Source organism: Scheffersomyces coipomensis (assembly GCF_036884675.1).
Source record: "Scheffersomyces coipomensis strain NRRL Y-17651 chromosome Unknown DFJ63scaffold_5, whole genome shotgun sequence".
In the NCBI taxonomy this organism is placed as follows: Eukaryota; Fungi; Ascomycota; class Pichiomycetes; order Serinales; family Debaryomycetaceae; genus Scheffersomyces; species Scheffersomyces coipomensis.
The window spans coordinates 804,621-823,261 of record NW_027042896.1 but is presented as its reverse complement, the minus strand read 5'-3'; the positions used below and the strand labels follow the sequence as shown (position 1 = coordinate 823,261).

General features: G+C 35.6%; 4 protein-coding genes across 4 annotated transcripts; 1 reads left to right on the top strand and 3 right to left on the bottom strand. All coding sequences in view use genetic code 12, as the record gives it.

The window, feature by feature from the left end:
• Positions 1-18: 18 nt before the first annotated feature.
• On the bottom strand, positions 19-789 carry MED7 (mediator complex subunit; the record flags this gene model as incomplete). The annotated part of the gene is made up of 1 exon (XM_064906339.1): positions 19-789. One exon carries the CDS (start codon positions 787-789, stop codon positions 19-21), a length of 771 nt encoding a protein of 256 aa, XP_064761058.1.
• Positions 790-911: 122 nt separating this feature from the next.
• HRT1 (SCF ubiquitin ligase complex subunit) lies at positions 912-1,702 on the top strand. Its single transcript, XM_064903912.1, has 3 exons — positions 912-1,069; positions 1,160-1,279; positions 1,346-1,702. The coding sequence occupies exons 1-3, from the start codon at positions 1,033-1,035 to the stop codon at positions 1,564-1,566; spliced, it is 378 nt and encodes a 125-aa protein (XP_064761057.1). The 5' UTR covers positions 912-1,032; the 3' UTR covers positions 1,567-1,702.
• Positions 1,703-1,838: 136 nt separating this feature from the next.
• PHA2 (prephenate dehydratase) lies at positions 1,839-2,870 on the bottom strand (the record flags this gene model as incomplete). The annotated part of the gene is made up of 2 exons (XM_064906338.1): positions 1,839-2,762; positions 2,820-2,870. 2 exons carry the CDS (start codon positions 2,868-2,870, stop codon positions 1,839-1,841), a joined length of 975 nt encoding a protein of 324 aa, XP_064761056.1.
• Positions 2,871-3,040: 170 nt separating this feature from the next.
• Positions 3,041-4,341, bottom strand: RPL9B (60S ribosomal protein uL6). The gene has a single exon (XM_064903904.1). It carries the CDS (start codon positions 4,104-4,106, stop codon positions 3,531-3,533), a length of 576 nt encoding a protein of 191 aa, XP_064761055.1. The 5' UTR covers positions 4,107-4,341; the 3' UTR covers positions 3,041-3,530.
• Positions 4,342-18,641: the final 14,300 nt, after the last annotated feature.

The window sequence follows — 18,641 nt, the reverse complement described above, 5'->3', positions numbered from 1 at the left end:
ACCTATATATCCGTTTTACTATACATCTGATAGAAGTTTCGTTATTATATCATCTCTAATTGCGTCTTTACCTGAAGAAGCCGATGAAGCAGACGCTATACGTTTACTAAATTGTTCAAATTCAATACTATCATTACTTTTCAAATCATCAATTTGAGTTAATTTAACAATTTTAGCTTTTATTTCCAGGGAAATTTTGTCAATTTGATTGATTTCATTTCGTTTGACGTCTATTTGTTTTCTCAAGAGCATGATTAAACTCTCTCTTGATTGATGGGGTCGATAAGTATTTAATAAATGATTGATATTAATTAAAATAAGTGAGATATCTTTGATTTTACCTTGATATTGTTGAGGATCTATACTTGCTATTCCAATCAATTCAAGGAAATTCAATAATAATGAATCGGATAATTTATGTAACTCTTTAATTTTTGTTTCTGATGTGATTGATTCATCATCATCTGGATATAACTGTTCCCAATTGGCACTTTTTAAACTAGGCAATTTATCTTCAAATGACCATATATTACCATAACCACGGTAATGACTACCTTCTGGAGCTTTTGGTGGAACAAGAAACCTCAATTCTCCTGGTGGAACAATATCTTCTTCTTCTTCTTCCTCCTTTGATTCACCATCCTGTAGCTCCCGCTGTTGCTGCTGCTGTTGTTGTTGGGCTTTATTCACTTTCCAATCCTCCAATTTATTGAGATTTTCGTCAGTGAAAAACTTAACATACGGAGGAGGGGGTGGATACAACGATGATATTAGTTCTTCCTTCGCCATCCTGTCCCGTTATAATGCTACTATCACCAATTGATTTGATTAAGTGGTGACAATATGGTTACAATTTATGACAATCAGACACGAAAATTTGCGAGTAGAAATTCTACAGCTTTAGATTTTTTTTCGTTTGTTTGTGATTTTGGCGATACTTCTTTTTGTAATCCAGTTATAGTGGTTATAAAGGATATAGAGATCATACCTCACATCTCTACTTATAACACTTCAATTGATTGATCTACAGCCATGGCTGACGAGGCTGATCGTATGGATATAGATAGTGGTAAGTATTGTTTTACATAATTATCAAGTAACCGCTTGATTCCAAATATAGAAATCAGAATGATTACTAACAGTCACCAACTTACTTTAGAAGCTGATGCCCTTACAACACAACAACAGAATCAAATAGTTGATGGAGGTGCTACAACCAAAGGTCCAAAGGCTAAATTTGAAGTTAAAAAATGGACAGCAGTTGCATTTTGGTCTTGGGGTATGTATATATATTTTTTAATCTCCATTTGAGTCCTGGGGTTTTTACTAACATATTTTATTCTAGATATTCAAATTGAAAACTGTGCTATTTGCAGAAATCATTTGATGGAACCATGTATTGAATGTCAACCAAATGCTCCTGGATCAAACCAAGAAGCTTGTATTGCAGCATGGGGTGCTTGTAATCATGCTTTCCACATGCATTGTATAAGAAGATGGCTATTGACAAGAAATGCATGTCCATTAGATAATACACCATGGGAATATCAAAAATTGGGTACTTAGTCAGCGTTAATCATTTTAACTTATGTCATGTCATGTCTAATTTTCTACCTCTCCCTTTAAGTCCAATTCATTCAGTTCTTTCCTTATGGTAAGTTCATGTTGCTATTATACGTATTCATAGTTTATCATCATTTAACCTTTTATTAATTGTTGCATTCCTTTATGTCATTTTTACACTGTTTAGGGTTTTCGTCTTAATTACATCTTATTATTTCATACGTATGAATATATACATATATTATATCGTTATATAAATGCTATTTGTAGTTTTTTTAAGAATAATATCTCCAACTTCTTTTAAATGATCCAAGCACCACCAACGTTTGACAGCTTGTAGAAATGTCATCGATCACATGGCTCAATTCTAGATTGTTATTTAAATCAGCCAACATCTCTATAAAGAACACATATTGCCATTGTTTTAAATGAGATGGTCTTGAACTGATTGATGATAAATTGATATTATGATTTTTAAACTTAACTAACACGTCACATAATGCACCTGGATCATCATGATTTAAAGTCAATATCACCGACGTGACATCAGGAGTTTGTTTAGGTGGAGTGGTAGGACTTGATATTACTGGTGCTGGCTCGTATCCTAACACTAAGAATCTAGTTGTATTTTTGGAATTATCTTCAATGTTGGAATAAACAATGGGTAAATTATATAATTCGGCACTCATATTAGAAGCAATACATGCAGTTGTATTAGACTTATCATGATACACAAATTCAGCTGCTTTTGAAGTCGATGTAGCATCAACTTTGGCAACTTTCGAGAAATCCAATTTATTTGATTTGAAAAATTGACTAACTTGCGTCCAAACTTGAGGATGAGAATATATGGTTTTGATTTTAGATAAATCTTTAGCATTAGTAAGGAAATTATGTTGGATTGATACGAATTGTTCAGCCACTATCTTGAATTTAGGAGGTTGAGACGATATACCACTGCCTGCTGAGTTTGGTGGGGTTGGCATTTCGCTAGTATTAGAGGTTGTGGAAGTCGGTATGAACCAATCTCTTAATAAATCATATGTGAATACAACTTGACCATTGGTTGAATTTTCTACTGGTACCACAGCATAATCCACTTCTCGAGAATCTATAGAAGTGAAGCAATCATCTATTAACTTCTTTGGATATATTTCAATTTGATTCAGTGAATCATTTCTAAATTGTTGTAAAACAGCCTGTAAAAAAGTTAGTATTAATCCTTTTAAAACTAGATTTCAAAACATATTACTTACTTTATGGGTATAAGTACCTTCAGGGCCTAAGAATGCAACTTTAATAGTCATACCTAACTTATGCTTGTAATTGTTTATGATAGAATAAATGGTTGAAATAGACTTAGCTGAATACAAATTTATACCAGTCTCAGGTAATTTTTCATCACGAGAAATGATTAAGCGGTACCGCTAAATTTGGAAAACCACAAAATTAGAAATATTACTAAAATTGATTTCTTTAATCAAAACCATTCGATAAAAGATATCAATCTTAATAATAAACATTAATTAAAGCTCAATAACAATGCAAACAGTTCAAAAAAGTCTGAATTAATCATAATTTCAATAGTAATAAAACTTACTCAAAATTACAAGAACTAATTCATCGCAAATGATAGAGATAAAACTTTTAGGCTACGAAATGGATCGTTGGTGGCTCTGCATTGTATTGAGCACGATAACAAATCCATAATATCTGAAGTAATCAAACTGGGTAAAGTAGTTTAACCATAAAACTATAAAGTGAACAAAGAAAAATAATAGAAATGAAAAGGAAACCCAAATTGTGAAAACTAAAGAAGCAAACAAGCTGAAATATAAAAGAGCAAAATGTATTAAAATTAAACACATAAAAAAACTTTTAAGTTATGTGGTTGGTTGATTGGTTGGTTGAATTAATGATATGAAACATGATGATGCAAAAAATTAAATGAAAATCTATTAATTAATTTATAAATCTTCAACAATTTGACCTCTTTCGGAAACATAGATACCATCTAAGAACTTACGGATATCCTTATTTCTAACACGACAGATTTGTTGGATATCAGCAGCATTTTGAGAAACAGCTTCTAAAGAGTTACCAGATAAAACTAATTCATCCTTTTGGTTAGCAGATTGTTCAACAGTAACACCATCAAAGATTTTAACTTCTCTGACTCTCTTTTCACCTAAGAAATTTCTGATTTCAACGTAACTTTGACCTTCCTTTTCAATAACGTTAACGTTAATTGGGAAATGCGCATAAACATATCTCATCTTGTATTTGTAACCCTTGGTAACACCGGTGATCAAGTTAGCAATTAAAGATTTAACAGTTCTTAAAGCAGCAACATGTTTTCTGTCACCATTGTGGACGGTAATCTTGATGGCTTTATCGTTAACCTTGACGAAAGTAACATTGATATGTTTTAAGTCTTTGGATAATTCACCTCTTGGACCAGTAACCTTGATGGATCTAGCTTTGATGGAGACGGTAACACCTTCTGGGATGTCTAAGATTTGATCAGTTTGGATGTACTTCATTGTTAATTACTTTGATGATGATAAAAAAGAAGAAAAGAAAGAAAAATATAAAAAGGTATTATAATGGAATATATATATTAAAATTTTTTCTTTATACATCAAAGGAGGAGAAGAGTGAAAAATTTTAGACGTCGTGCGAAATGATAAAAATTAAGAAAAAAACATTTAAATGTGTTCTCTTATTTACTCGTGGTCTGAATTTTACTGGATCTTATGGTCGGGTAACTTTTACGATAACCAATTTGGGTCCATTATTGCAAAATACTAACCTTGTCTTAAATTCTGCTTAGCACCAAAATAACAACTTTACTCTACAAGTAGGAATTTCAAACATGTTAAACATATATTACCGATAAATAAAATTGAAAACTAACAACTAAGCACCAGGCCGTTGTTGGAAACCGAAAAGAAAATCAAACTAAATATAAACTAAACTAAAATAAATTTCAAACTGGAACTTGTCCTAGGTTTAAATCATAGCCATTATTAATATGGTAGAAATAATCCACCATGAAGTTGAAGATGAAATAGTACCTGCACTATTAACAAATTCTGATTCTTCATGTAAACTTACAGGTGAGACAACACTTTCTTCAGAGTTATCACCATTCTCAATATCACCACTATCACTAGATCCAATTCCTGACACACCTGGATCTGCTGAAACTTCTTCATCAATACCAGTTGGCTCAACTAAATCTAAAAGATTAGTAGTGGTAAACATTCCATCTTCGTCACTTATAACAACCACGACATCTAATTCATCATATTCACTACCATCTTCATAAGTCTTGTGAACTTCCGTGGTGTATACTGTAGCTGTCTCTCTAGCATTGGCTGGGATAATTGAAGTTGTAGTGAATAGGACACCATCTGCATCTTCACCAGTAATAACAGCAGCAACAACAGTCAGGTAACTACCGTCATCTAACTCGGATACAATTTCTGTAGTATACACAGGTGTAAAGCATCCACCTGCCAGTAAACAAGTACTTGAGTAAATTTCTCCATTGTCATTTGTAGTAACAATAACTTCACCTTGATCCACATTATCATTAAAAATGTTAGTAGGATACAGAACAGGGTAAGTTATACTCTCCAAGGCACCATCGGCATTAGTGGCAATCAGTACTCTAACAATTTCAGTTGCTACGTCACCATTTGGAAGTGTGCTAACTAATGAAGTGATATACTCATTAGCTGCAATACCTTCATTCTCAATTATATTATCAGAACCATCTTCATAATCTCCACTATCCAGAATAGTTGGGACCAAATTGGAATCTTCTTCAACCTCCAATTCTACAATTCTAGTTCCAACACTGCCATCAGCTGCTGTAACATATACTTTGCTGCTGATAGTTCCTGATGGATGTACTTCGCCAGCACCAACATCTGTTGCTTCAGCATCATCTAAGAAAGAAGTATAAGTGTACCATTCCCCATCGGTATTTTGAGGATCAACAACCACGGCGGCTCTAGTGGTAACACTTCCATCTGCTTCTGTAATCACAATTTCAGTAGTATAAGGCCAATCAGAATGTAAATCTGTGCTAGTAGGTTCCACTATATCTACAACAGTAGTATCACCGACTAAAATAGTAGTATCAACAACATCAATAACATCCACATTTTCTGTGGTACCTTCGGCAGATCCAGTTTCTACTGCAGCACCATCATCTAAGAAAGAAGTATAAGTGTACCATTCACCGTCAGTATTTTGAGGATCGATGACAACCGCAGTACGTGTAGTAACACTGCCATCAGGACCAGTGACAACAATCTCAGTAGTATATGACCAATCAGAACCAGCTTCCGTCGTAGCTTCAGTTTCTCCTAGAACGACTTCCGTAATAGAAGTGTCATCTGTGGTTGGTTCAACCTCAATACCATCTGGGCCATGAGCTTGTTCGGGGACAGTATTAATATTGGTATTGGCATCAGTATTAGCATCAGCATTAGCATTAGTATCAGCATCGGCATCAGCATTAGCATCAGTATCAGCATCAGCATCAGCATTAGCATTAGCATTAGCATCGGTATCGTTAGCCGCTGTGGTGGTTTCTACTTCAATAGCATCTTCTCCTTCAGCAACTGTATTAGTCTCAGTACCATGGATGGTAGCATCTTCTTCGATAACATCCGGCTCTCCTGTTTGCTCTGGAACAGCATCTGTTGTAATATCATCTGTAACACTCTCAGTTTCTTTGGCGACTTCTTCAGGACCATCTAAGAATGTAGTGTATGTATACCAATTGCCTTCCGAATCTTGAGGATCAATCACAACAGCAGTACGAGTAGTGACACTACCATCGGATAATGTGAATACAATTTCAGTCGTGTATGACCAATCGGAACCACCTTCTGTTGTAGCTTCAGTTTCCTCTGGAACGACTTCTGTAATACTGACATCATCAGTAGTTGGTTCAATTTCAATTGTATTGGTCTCCTCGACATCTTCCAAGAATGATGTTATAGTATACCAATTTCCATCAGAATCAATAGGATCAATAATAACAGCAGTACGGGTTGTGAGACTACCATCCGATAAAGTCATAACGATTTCAGTAGTGATTGTCCACTCCGAGTAAGCTTCAGTAGGTATTTCTGGAATGATCTCTGTGATACTATCCAAAGAAGTAACTAAATCTTCTTCAATTCCATCTGCTCCTTCTGTTTGCTCTGGATCAGTGTTACCAATAGTAGTATCATCTGCAATAGTCTCAGTCTCTTCGGCGACTTCTTCAGGACCATCTAAGAATGTAGTGTATGTATACCAATTGCCTTCCGAATCTTGAGGATCAACAATAACAGCAGTACGTGTAGTTACAACACCATCGGATAATGTGAATACAATCTCGGTAGTATATGACCAATCTGAATCTGTTTCCGTTGGAACTTCTGTTTCTTCTGGGATGATTTCGGTAGTAACATCAATTGTAGTAGGTTCTTGTTCGGATCCATCTAAGAATGTAGTATACGTATACCAATTGCCTTCCGAATCTTGAGGATCAATCACAACAGCAGTACGAGTAGTGACACTACCATCTGATGATGTGAATACAATTTCAGTCGTGTATGACCAATCGGAACCACCTTCTGTTGTAGCTTCAGTTTCCTCTGGAACGACTTCTGTAATACTGACATCATCAGTGGTTGGTTCAATTTCAATTGTATTGGTTCTTCAACATCCTCCAAGAACGAAGTTATAGTGTACCAATTTCCATCAGAATCAATAGGATCAATAATAACAGCAGTACGAGTAGTGAGACTACCATCTGATAAAGTCATAACGATTTCAGTAGTGATTGTCCACTCCGAGTATTCTTCGGCAGTTGTTTCAGGAACTAATTTTGTAAAAGTAGAAACTTCTGCAGAAGTCTCTTCGGTAACTGTCTCAGTAGGAATATTCGATAAAGAAGTATGTCCATCCTCAGCCCTACTACTAGTAAAGGCTGGGGCAGAAGAATTATACCACATAAAACTAGACGATATCGCATATAATGTAGAAGAACTCGACCTAGTATCATCCGCTGTCTGATCAAAATCAGCATTTGATGATTGAACTGGGAATAATGAAGTAGTAGTAGTAACTGATCCTTCATCATCAGTAGTGACAATTACAATTCCACTGTCAGTAACAACAGATCCATCATCATCAGTATTGGTTGAGGTGAATCCGTATGTAGTATATGGTGGTGGTGGGAATAATGAAGTACTAGTAGTAACTGATCCTTCATCATCACTAGTGACAATAACAATTCCACTGTCAGTAATAACAGATCCATCATCATCAGTATTGGTTGAGGTGAATCCGTATGTAGTATATGGAGGTGGTGGAAATAATGAAGTACTAGTAGTGACTGATCCTTCGTCATCAGTAGTGACAATAACAATTCCACTGTCAGTAATAACAGATCCATCATCATCAGTGTTAGTTTCAGCAAAACTGTAGGTGGTGAATGGTGGTGGTGGGAATAATGAAGTACTAGTAGTAACTGATCCTTCGTCATCACTAGTGACAATAACAATTCCACTGTCAGTAACAACAGATCCATCATCATCAGTATTGGTTGAGGTGAATCCGTATGTAGTATATGGAGGTGGTGAGAATAATGAAGTACTAGTGGTGACTGATCCTTCGTCATCACTAGTGACAATAACAATTCCACTGTCAGTAACAACAGATCCATCATCATCAGTATTGGTTGAGGTGAATCCGTATGTAGTATATGGTGGTGGTGGAAATAATGAAGTACTAGTAGTGACTGATCCTTCGTCATCAGTAGTGACAATAACAATTCCACTGTCAGTAATAACAGATCCATCATCATCAGTGTTAGTTTCAGCAAAACTGTAGGTGGTGAATGGTGGTGGTGGGAATAATGAAGTACTAGTAGTAACTGATCCTTCGTCATCACTAGTGACAATAACAATTCCACTGTCAGTAACAACAGATCCATCATCATCAGTATTGGTTGAGGTGAATCCGTATGTAGTATATGGAGGTGGTGAGAATAATGAAGTACTAGTGGTGACTGATCCTTCGTCATCACTAGTGACAATAACAATTCCACTGTCAGTAACAACAGATCCATCATCATCAGTATTGGTTGAGGTGAATCCGTATGTAGTATATGGAGGTGGTGAGAATAATGAAGTACTAGTGGTGACTGATCCTTCGTCATCACTAGTGACAATAACAATTCCACTGTCAGTAATAACAGATCCATCATCATCAGTATTGGTTGAGGTGAATCCGTATGTAGTATATGGAGGTGGTGAGAATAATGAAGTACTAGTGGTGACTGATCCTTCGTCATCACTAGTGACAATAACAATTCCACTGTCAGTAACAACAGATCCATCATCATCAGTATTGGTTGAGGTGAATCCGTATGTAGTATATGGTGGTGGTGGAAATAATGAAGTACTAGTAGTGACTGATCCTTCGTCATCACTAGTGACAATAACAATTCCACTGTCAGTAATAACAGATCCATCATCATCAGTGTTAATTTCAGCAAAACTGTAGGTGGTGAATGGTGGTGGTGGGAATAATGAAGTACTAGTAGTAACTGATCCTTCGTCATCACTAGTGACAATAACAATTCCACTGTCAGTAACAACAGATCCATCATCATCAGTATTGGTTGAGGTGAATCCGTATGTAGTATATGGTGGTGGTGGAAATAATGAAGTACTAGTAGTAACTGATCCTTCGTCATCACTAGTGACAATAACAATTCCACTGTCAGTAACAACAGATCCATCATCATCAGTATTAGTTTCAGTGAAACTATATGTAGTATATGGTGGTGGCGGGAATAATGAAGTGCTGGTTTGAAATTCCATATCACTAGTCGTGATAACTACAATTCCAGATTCGGTAGCATCGACTCCGTCAACGTTAGTTGTGAATGTAGTTGTAAAGGAAGTCATTCTTTCGCTTGCCTCTTCTTCAAAGTTTAAACTATTATACACATCGAAGGGAAAGTCCACATGTCCCACACACTCTAAGCAACCATCTAGAGGAAAGTTTGCAGTTGACAGGTATGTCAAAGTACCGACACAAATATATCCATTGCATTCTTCTTGTAAATCAAATGCATCTATATTTAATCCTGGTCCAACATAGAAGGTTATGACAAAGTCGGCTTCAATATATAAATATTGTCCAACATAACTAAGTACTGGACTTCTTTTTGAGATACTGGGTGGTGGAATGCCTAGTTCGTAGGTACGAGAAGGAGCATTAACAGGACTGCTATAAGTGAACTTGACTCTATTATCCAACTGCAAACCATAGATATTTATAATAGGTGTATCTGGAGTTATATTATTGATGGTTAAGACTGCATTAGACTCTTGGAAGACATAATTTTGATCCGTCCCTGTATTTGGAATATTGATTGTGTATTCAGAGAAATCATATAATGAAATACAACCTCCACCATACATGTCAGCATATTGGATAACGTTTCTAGTATTATAGTAACACATGTTTCCTGGATTTTTATACCTTGATGGAGTATCACCGTTAGTGTCTGGACCTATAGTGATGATATCACTGGGATCAGGTTCTCCCGCATAGTTGTAGAAAGACATTCCACCCACATTGCTGAATACCTTAGGTTCCATTTGAACACTTAAACGAGGATAAGAATAAGCACCAATAAATGATATTTGACCGTCATTAGCGTAATACTCTCCATTCAATCCGAGTATTTTATGATCTGTATAACCTTCCGTCGTTGAACTATCATCAATAACAAATAGACCGCTCTCCTGGACAATTACACTAGCGTCAATATTAAATGAAAAATGTGAATCTGTACTCTTGTTAAATGGAGTAGACTCCGTATTCCTTATATGCAAGTATCCGGTGGCTAATATCATATCAGTATATTGAAATACACCCACTGCAGCAATGACAGTTGTTGTCTGATATCCTGTTGTCAAAACAGGCTGATCATACAGACTATGAGAATTCTCAAACTCACTATACCTGATTATCCGCGATGGAAAACGGTCGTCCGCAAGCGTTAAGGTGAACCATAACCAAATCGCAATAAGTGTTTTATAAGTCACAATATTCATCTTGTACTGTGAATTAATAGTAGTACTCCTTGAAGTTTGATGGAGAGTGTGATTAGAATGAAATATTAATTCTTATTTATGAAATATTGGAACTTATGGTAGTATTATATCTAATCTGAATATATCTGCGATGATTGATGCAAAATAAAATTTCATTATTGATGCAATCATAATTATCACTAATACCATGGACTTCTTCTAGTCGTACAATTTTGAAATACAGGATATATTGCCTATATCGTCAGGGCCCATTGTTTTCCAAAGCATAACCATCTACATCATATAATCTATGATTGAACTATTTCATTTATTAATGATGCTAAAATATTGGAAAATTAATTTGCAGCTCTAAATATGACAAGAAAAAAAAGAAATGTGAGCATGGCATGACATGACATAGCATTAAAAATATGACATATTAAATAAGTAATAATAGTGACGTGCACCATATTTCGTAGATTTTAGTTCGATATATTATGTGAATAGATCAGATCTTTGAGAAGTTTATCTAGACCTTGCCTTGCATAACATGAAGTGTAGCAGGTACATCAATAATTATTTATTTAAGTTTCGCTTGTTTGACTTGCTTGCTTAGTTATGATAGTTCAACGGTGTGAAGGGAAAACAACTGAATATCTAGCAATCTTGTTACTGATGAGATGACATGGTATGGTATAGCTTGGTTATATCATTCTGGTTTATATTATTATGGTGGCTTGTTCATAGTTCATCTCATTAATAGTTGGCATAAATCGTGATAAACGTCATAATTTTCATCACCGTCATCATCATATTAAAGTAAGAGGCACAGAAAAATTGAACGAAAAAAAAGATTTGATTTATTGCAGATAAAAAATAAATTAAGAGAAGGAGAGAGAGAAAAAAATAAGCGTTTTATACATGAAAGACTTTACCTATTTGGTGACATCATCTATAACAAGGATAAAATTGCCGATAGCTCTGACCTAACTTTTGATATCACTTTTCTTTTCCCAATTTCGTAATTTAAAATAAGGTTAAACAATGCAATGCTCCGGAAGTGCAGTTTATTATCAGGCAGTAATAAATTTTAATTTTGTAATTAATCATCAAAATCAAAAGTAAGGAAGATTTCAAACCTTTGCTTTGTATGCAATTCTATGTATGTAATAATTGAAAAGATGTAAACCTAGACGAATGGTCTAATTATAATAGATAGGTTTCATGGTAAATTAGAACCATTTTCAAGTACTGAGTAAATATCACAATTGTAAAATAGTGCTCTTATTCCCGTTAAATACTGCGACAGCCTTTCACCAATACGTTAGAATTAATATTTCAAAAATTTCGAAACCCATTAAACATATATAAACTATCAAATAAAATCGTGACATAATGACCAGGCACTGCCTGTCATTAGAAACCGAAAATAATATCAAACTAAATATAAACAAATATAAATTATAAACCGAAAATTATCTTAAACTTAAATCATAACCATCATTAATATGGTGGAAACAATCCACCATGAAGTTGTAGGTGATATAGTACCTGCACTATTAACAAATTCAGATTCTTCATGTAAGCTTACAGGTGAGACAACATTTTCTTCAGAGTCATTTCCATTCTCAATATCACCACTATCACTAGATCCACTTCCTGGCACACCTGGATCTGCTGAAACTTCTTCATCAATACCAGTTGGTTCAACTAAATCTAAAAGACTGGTAGTAGTAAACATTCCATTTTCGTCACTTATAACAAACACGACATCTAATACATCGTATTCACTACCATCTTCATAGGTTTTATGGACTTCCGTGGTGTATACTGTAGCTGTCTCTCTAGCATTGGCTGGGATAATTGAAGTTGTAGTGAATAGGACACCATCTGCATCTTCACCAGTAATAACAGCAGCAACAACAGTCAGGTAACTACCGTCATCCAACTCGGATACAAATTCGGTAGTATAGACAGGTTTAAAGCATCCACCTGCCAGTAAACAAGTACTTGAGTAAATTTCTCTATTGTCATTTGTAGTAACAATAACTTCACCTTGACCGACAAAATTATCTTCAATAACACCAGCTGTAGGATACAAAACATGATAAGTTCTACTGTCCAATGCACCATCAGCACCAGTAGTAATCACAACTCTGACAGTTTCAGTTGCTACTTCGCCATTTGGAAGTGTGCTAACTAATGAAGTGATATACTCATTAGCTGCAATACCTTCATTCTCAACTATATTATCAGAACCATATCTACTATCTGGCATTCCAGTAGGGATCGAAATTGAAACTTCTTCTGTTTCCAATTCCACCGATCTAGTTTCAACACTGCCATCAGCTGCAGTAACAAATATTGTGGTGCCTATAGTCACTACTCGAGTGACTTGAGTAGTACCAACGACCTTTTCATCAGCATCATCTAAGAAAGAAGTATAAGTGTACCATTCCCCATCGGTATTTTGAGGATCAACAACCACGGCGGCTCTAGTGGTAACACTTCCATCTGCTTCTGTAATCACAATATCAGTAGTATAAGACCAATCAGAAAGTAAATCTGTAATGGTTGGTTCCACTATATCTATGTCTGTAGTAGCGTCAACCAAATCAGTAGTATCAACAACATCAATAACATCCACATTTGCTGTTGTACCTTCTGCAGATCCAGTTTCAATTGCTGCACTATCATCTAAGAATGAAGTATAAGTGTACCATTCACCATCAGCATCCTGAGAATCAACAACAATGGCTGAACGGGTAGTAGCACTTCCATCGGGTCCAGTAAATATAATCTCAGTAGTGTATGACCAATCAGATCCTGATTCTTCGGCTTCCTCTTCAGTTTCTTCTGGAACAACATCGGTAATCGTAGCAATTGCTGTCGTTGTCTCTTCTTCGATGGTGTCAACTCCTCCGGTTGGTTCAGGAACAGTAATATCTGTATCATCTGTAGTGGCCTCTTCTTCAATGACATCCAGTGCTTCTGTTTCTCCTGGAACAATTTCCGTAACAGTGATCTGGTCAGTAACAATATCAGTAACATCTTCTTGTTCTTGGGAACCGTCTAAAAATGTGGTATACGTATACCAATCGCCTTCTGAATTTTGGGGATCAACCACAATAGCAGTGCGTGTAGTTACAACACCATCGGATAATGTGAATAAAATCTCGGTAGTATATGACCAATCTGAACCTGTTTCCTTTGGAATTTCAGTTTCTTCTGGGATGACTTCGGTAATAGTAGCATCATCTGTACTTGGTTCAACTTCGATTGTATTGGTCTCTTCGACATCTTCTAAAAACGAAGTAATAGTGTACCAATTTCCATCAGAATCTGTAGGATCTATGATAACAGCAGTACGAGTAGCGATACTACCATCCGATAAAGTCATCACAATCTCAGTAGTGATTGTCCACTCGGAGTATACTTCGGTAGTTGCTTCTGGGTAGACTTCTGTGACACTGGTCAGAGATGTACTTGAATCTTCACCATCTCCATCTCTTCCTTCAGATTGTTCGGGGACACTATCCGTGATGGTAATATCGTCTGTAACAGTTTCGGTTGCATCTACCTCTTCTTCAGGGCTATCCAAAAATGTGGTATACGTATCCCAATCACCTTCTGAGTCTTGAGGATCAACCACAACAGCAGTACGTGTAGTTACAACACCATCGGATAATGTGAATACAATCTCGGTAGTATAAGACCAATCTGAACCTGTTTCCTTTGGAATTTCAGTTTCTTCTGGGATGACTTCGGTAATAGTAGCATCATCTGTACTTGGTTCAACTTCGATTGTATTGGTCTCTTCGACATCTTCTAAAAACGAAGTAATAGTGTACCAATTTCCATCAGAATCTGTAGGATCTATGATGACAGCAGTACGGGTTGTGAGACTACCATCCGATAAAGTCATCACAATCTCAGTAGTTATTGTCCACTCGGAGTATTCTTCTGTAGTTTTCTCGCTAACCAATTCCACTGAGGTACCTGTTTCTTCAGTAATTGTTTCAGTAGGAATATTTGTTTCCTGGGAAATACCCGACAAAGAAGCATATGTATGATCCGATGCGATAGCCCTACTGCTAGTATATGCTGGTGTGGAAGAATTATACCAAATGAAACTGGACGAAACAGAGTTGAATGTTGAGGGCCTCAAGTAACTATATTCCAGCGTCTGTACCACATTGCGACTTGATGATTGAATTGGAAATAATGAAGTTGTGGTCATCAATGATCCTTCATCGGCGGTGGTAACAACAACAATACCACTTTCAGTGCTAACAGATCCATCAGGATTCGAATTAGTTGAGGTGAATCCATATGTGGTATATGGCGGTGGTAGGAATAACGAAGTAGTAGTAGTCAATGATCCTTCTATATCTGTAGTAACTATAACTATTCCACTCTCGGTAGTATCGATATTGATTTCAGTAGTAGTATAGGTGGTGAATGGTGGGGGTGGGTACAATGATATGGAAGTAGTCAATGAGCCTTCATCATCTGTGGTAACAATAACAACTCCACTCTCGGTAGTATCTGTATTGATTTCAGTGGTAGTATAGGTAGTAAATGGAGGAGGCGGAAATAACGATGTAGTGGTAGTCACCGATCCTTCATCGTCAGTGGTAACAACAACAATTCCGCTATCAGTACTAACATATCCGTCAGAATCTGAATTGAATTCGGTAGTAGTATATGTAGTATACGATGGTGGTAGAGAATTTGGGACTATTGAATAAGTCCCCCATGAACCCGGTGGTGCTGGGAAAAATGACGTACTAGTAGTCAACGACCCTTCACTATCGGTAGTCACAACCACTATTCCACTTTCGATAGTAAGGTGTCCTTCGGTATCTATCTCGGAGTACACTGTCGTAGTGTACGTCGTGAATGGAGGTGGTGGGAATAACGATGTGGTAGTAGTCAATGATCCTTCCATGTCTGTAGTAACTATAACAACTCCACTATCAGTACTAACATATCCATCAGAACTGGAATTGATTTCAGTAGTAGTGTAAGTAGTGAATGGTGGTGGTGGAAATAACGATGTGGTAGTGGTCAAAGATCCTTCGTCATCTGCAGTGACGATAACAACTCCACTTTCGGTACTGATATAACCATTATAATCAGTATTAGCTTCTGTTGTAGTATAAGTAGTATATGGTGGAGGTGGGAATAATGAGGTGATAGTATCAAATTCCCAGAGGTCAAGGGTGGTGACAACGACAAGACCGGATTGAGTAGTATCAATACCATCTATGTTGGTTGTGAATGTAGTTGTATAAGTAGACATTATGCCTTGTGCATGATCATCAAACTCTATCATATCAAATACATCAGCGGGAAAATCCAAAAATCCTCTACAATCACGACAAATATAAGGTGGTCCATTTCCTATAGACAGATATGTTAAAGTTCCGATACAATTATCTCCATTGCATTCTTCTTGTAAATCAAATGCATCTATATTCAATCCACGCCCGACATGGAAAGTTATGATAAAATCAGCTTCAATATATAAATTATCTCCATCATAACGAAGTGTTGGACTTCTTTTTGATATATTTGGAATGTCAACAGGAGGCCTATTAAATGAGAATTTAACTCTATTATCCAAATGCAAGCTATAGATATTTATCGCTGGTGTGTCTGGAGTAATATTATTAATGGTTAAGACTGAATTAGATTCTCGAAAGATGTAATTTTGACCCGATCCTGTATTAGGACTATTGATTGTGTATTCCACCTCATTATATAATGAGACACATCCTTCACCTTCTAAATTGGCATATTGAATAACGTTTTTAGTATTAAAGAAACACATACTTCCTTGATTATAGTAGGTGTCAGAATGGTAATTGCCATCGACAAAATTACCTATGTTAATGATATCATTTGGATCAGATCCACCCTCATAGTTAAAGAAAGACAATCCACCATAATTATCAAAATTTTTAGGTATAAAATGAACACTTAAACGAGGATATGATTCAGCGCCAATATAAACAATTTGACCATTATTCAGAACCAACGGTGATGCAACGGTGTGTTCAGTATAGCCTTGATCATATGAACTATCATCAACAACAAATTCACCGTTTTGATCGACAACAAGTTCACCAAACATATCAAATGAGAAATGTGGATCTTGGGTATTGAAAAATGGCAGTGTAGCTGTATTCCTGATATGTAATCGACCTTGTCTACCGACTACTATATTTTCCAAAAATGAAAATACACCCATTTCAACAATAGTAGTATATCTATCATTTGTATTTAGATCTGGAGTGAAATAGGAAAAGTCTTCATATCTGATTATATGACCTGGAAAAGGATCGGCAAGCGTTAAGGTGGTCCATAGCCAAAAGGCAATAAGGATTTTATAACTCAAAAGATTCATCTTGTACCGAGAATATTTATCAATATTTTTCGGTGGTAATAGTTGTATTCCTTGAAGTTGGTAGAAAAAGAAAGTAAAATAAAATATGTCTCTATAATATTGAAATATGGGAACTTATCATAATATTATATCTTAACCAAATATCTCCGATGTTTGATGCAAAATAATATTTTATTGTTTGTTCAATCGTAAATATCGCTTATACCACGGTCTTGCCATAGTCATTCAATTTTGAAATCCAGGATATATTGCCTATCCTGTCAGGGTCCATTGTTTTCCAAAGCATAACCATCTACATCATATAATCTGTGATTGGAATATTTCATTTATTAATGGTGCTAAAATATGATATTGCCCATATAATTCTATTTTTCGGTAATTTATTTGCGGCATAAAATAAAAAAATTATGCGAGCATGGCATGACATGACATTAAAAATATTGACATATTTATTGAGTAATAATAGTGACGTAAAAGGGTTTAACCTTTTTATTAATTCAAAGATATCTCAGACCTCAACTTTGAAAGCTTATCTAAACTATTTTATAGACCTTGCGTTGCATAACACGAAGGTAAGCAGGTACATCAATACACTTTTAAGTTTCGCTTGCTTGCTTGCTTGACTTGCTGTGTTAGATCAACGGCGTAAATCTTAAACAAGCGTAAATTTATCAACTTCAGTTTAAATGATATGAGTTTTAGGTTATAGATTGATTCCGTCAGTTTGGTTTATACTATTGTGGTGGCTTGTTCATGGATGAATAGTTTACATAAACGTCATAATTTTGTTCATGTCAAAAGAAACGACAAAGAAAAAAAGAAAAGACAAGAAAAGAAACCGATTTTTCTTTCTCTGCAAAATCGATTTTACGCGAGTATTGTTCGATATGATCTAGAACATGAATCAAATTGCAGATACTTTATTAAGTAATAGCCTTCGATATATCTTTTCTTTTTCCAATTTGGTAAAGTTGAATAAAGTTGAACAATGCTTCAGCTGCTTATTAAAAATATTTCGAAGTAATAATTTGTGATGAGATTTACTATTTTAATTATTTTTTGGGGATTAATTTTGAAAATCAAAGGTATGAAAGCTTCCAACCCTTCGTTTAATATTCAATTATGCATATGCAATAATTGAAAATATGAAACCGCAAATAAATCAATGGTCTAGTACTTATGGATTAACTTTATAGTAAATTATCAACATCTGGAACACGTTGGACATATATTAACAATAAAATAACATCATAAACTAACGACTAGGCACTGCCTGTCATTAAAAATCGAAAAGAAATATCAAACTATAATATAAACAAATATAAATTATAAACCGAAATTATGTTTAAGCTTAAATCATAAGCAACATTAATATGGTGGAAACAATCCACCAATAAGTCAAAGGTGATATAGTGCCGGCACTATTAGCCAACTCCTCATCTTCATGTAAGGCAGGCAACTCGACGATTTCTTCGGAGTCATAGCCATTCTCAGTTTCAGGACCATCACTAGATCCAATTCCTGGAAATTCTGCATCTATTGAA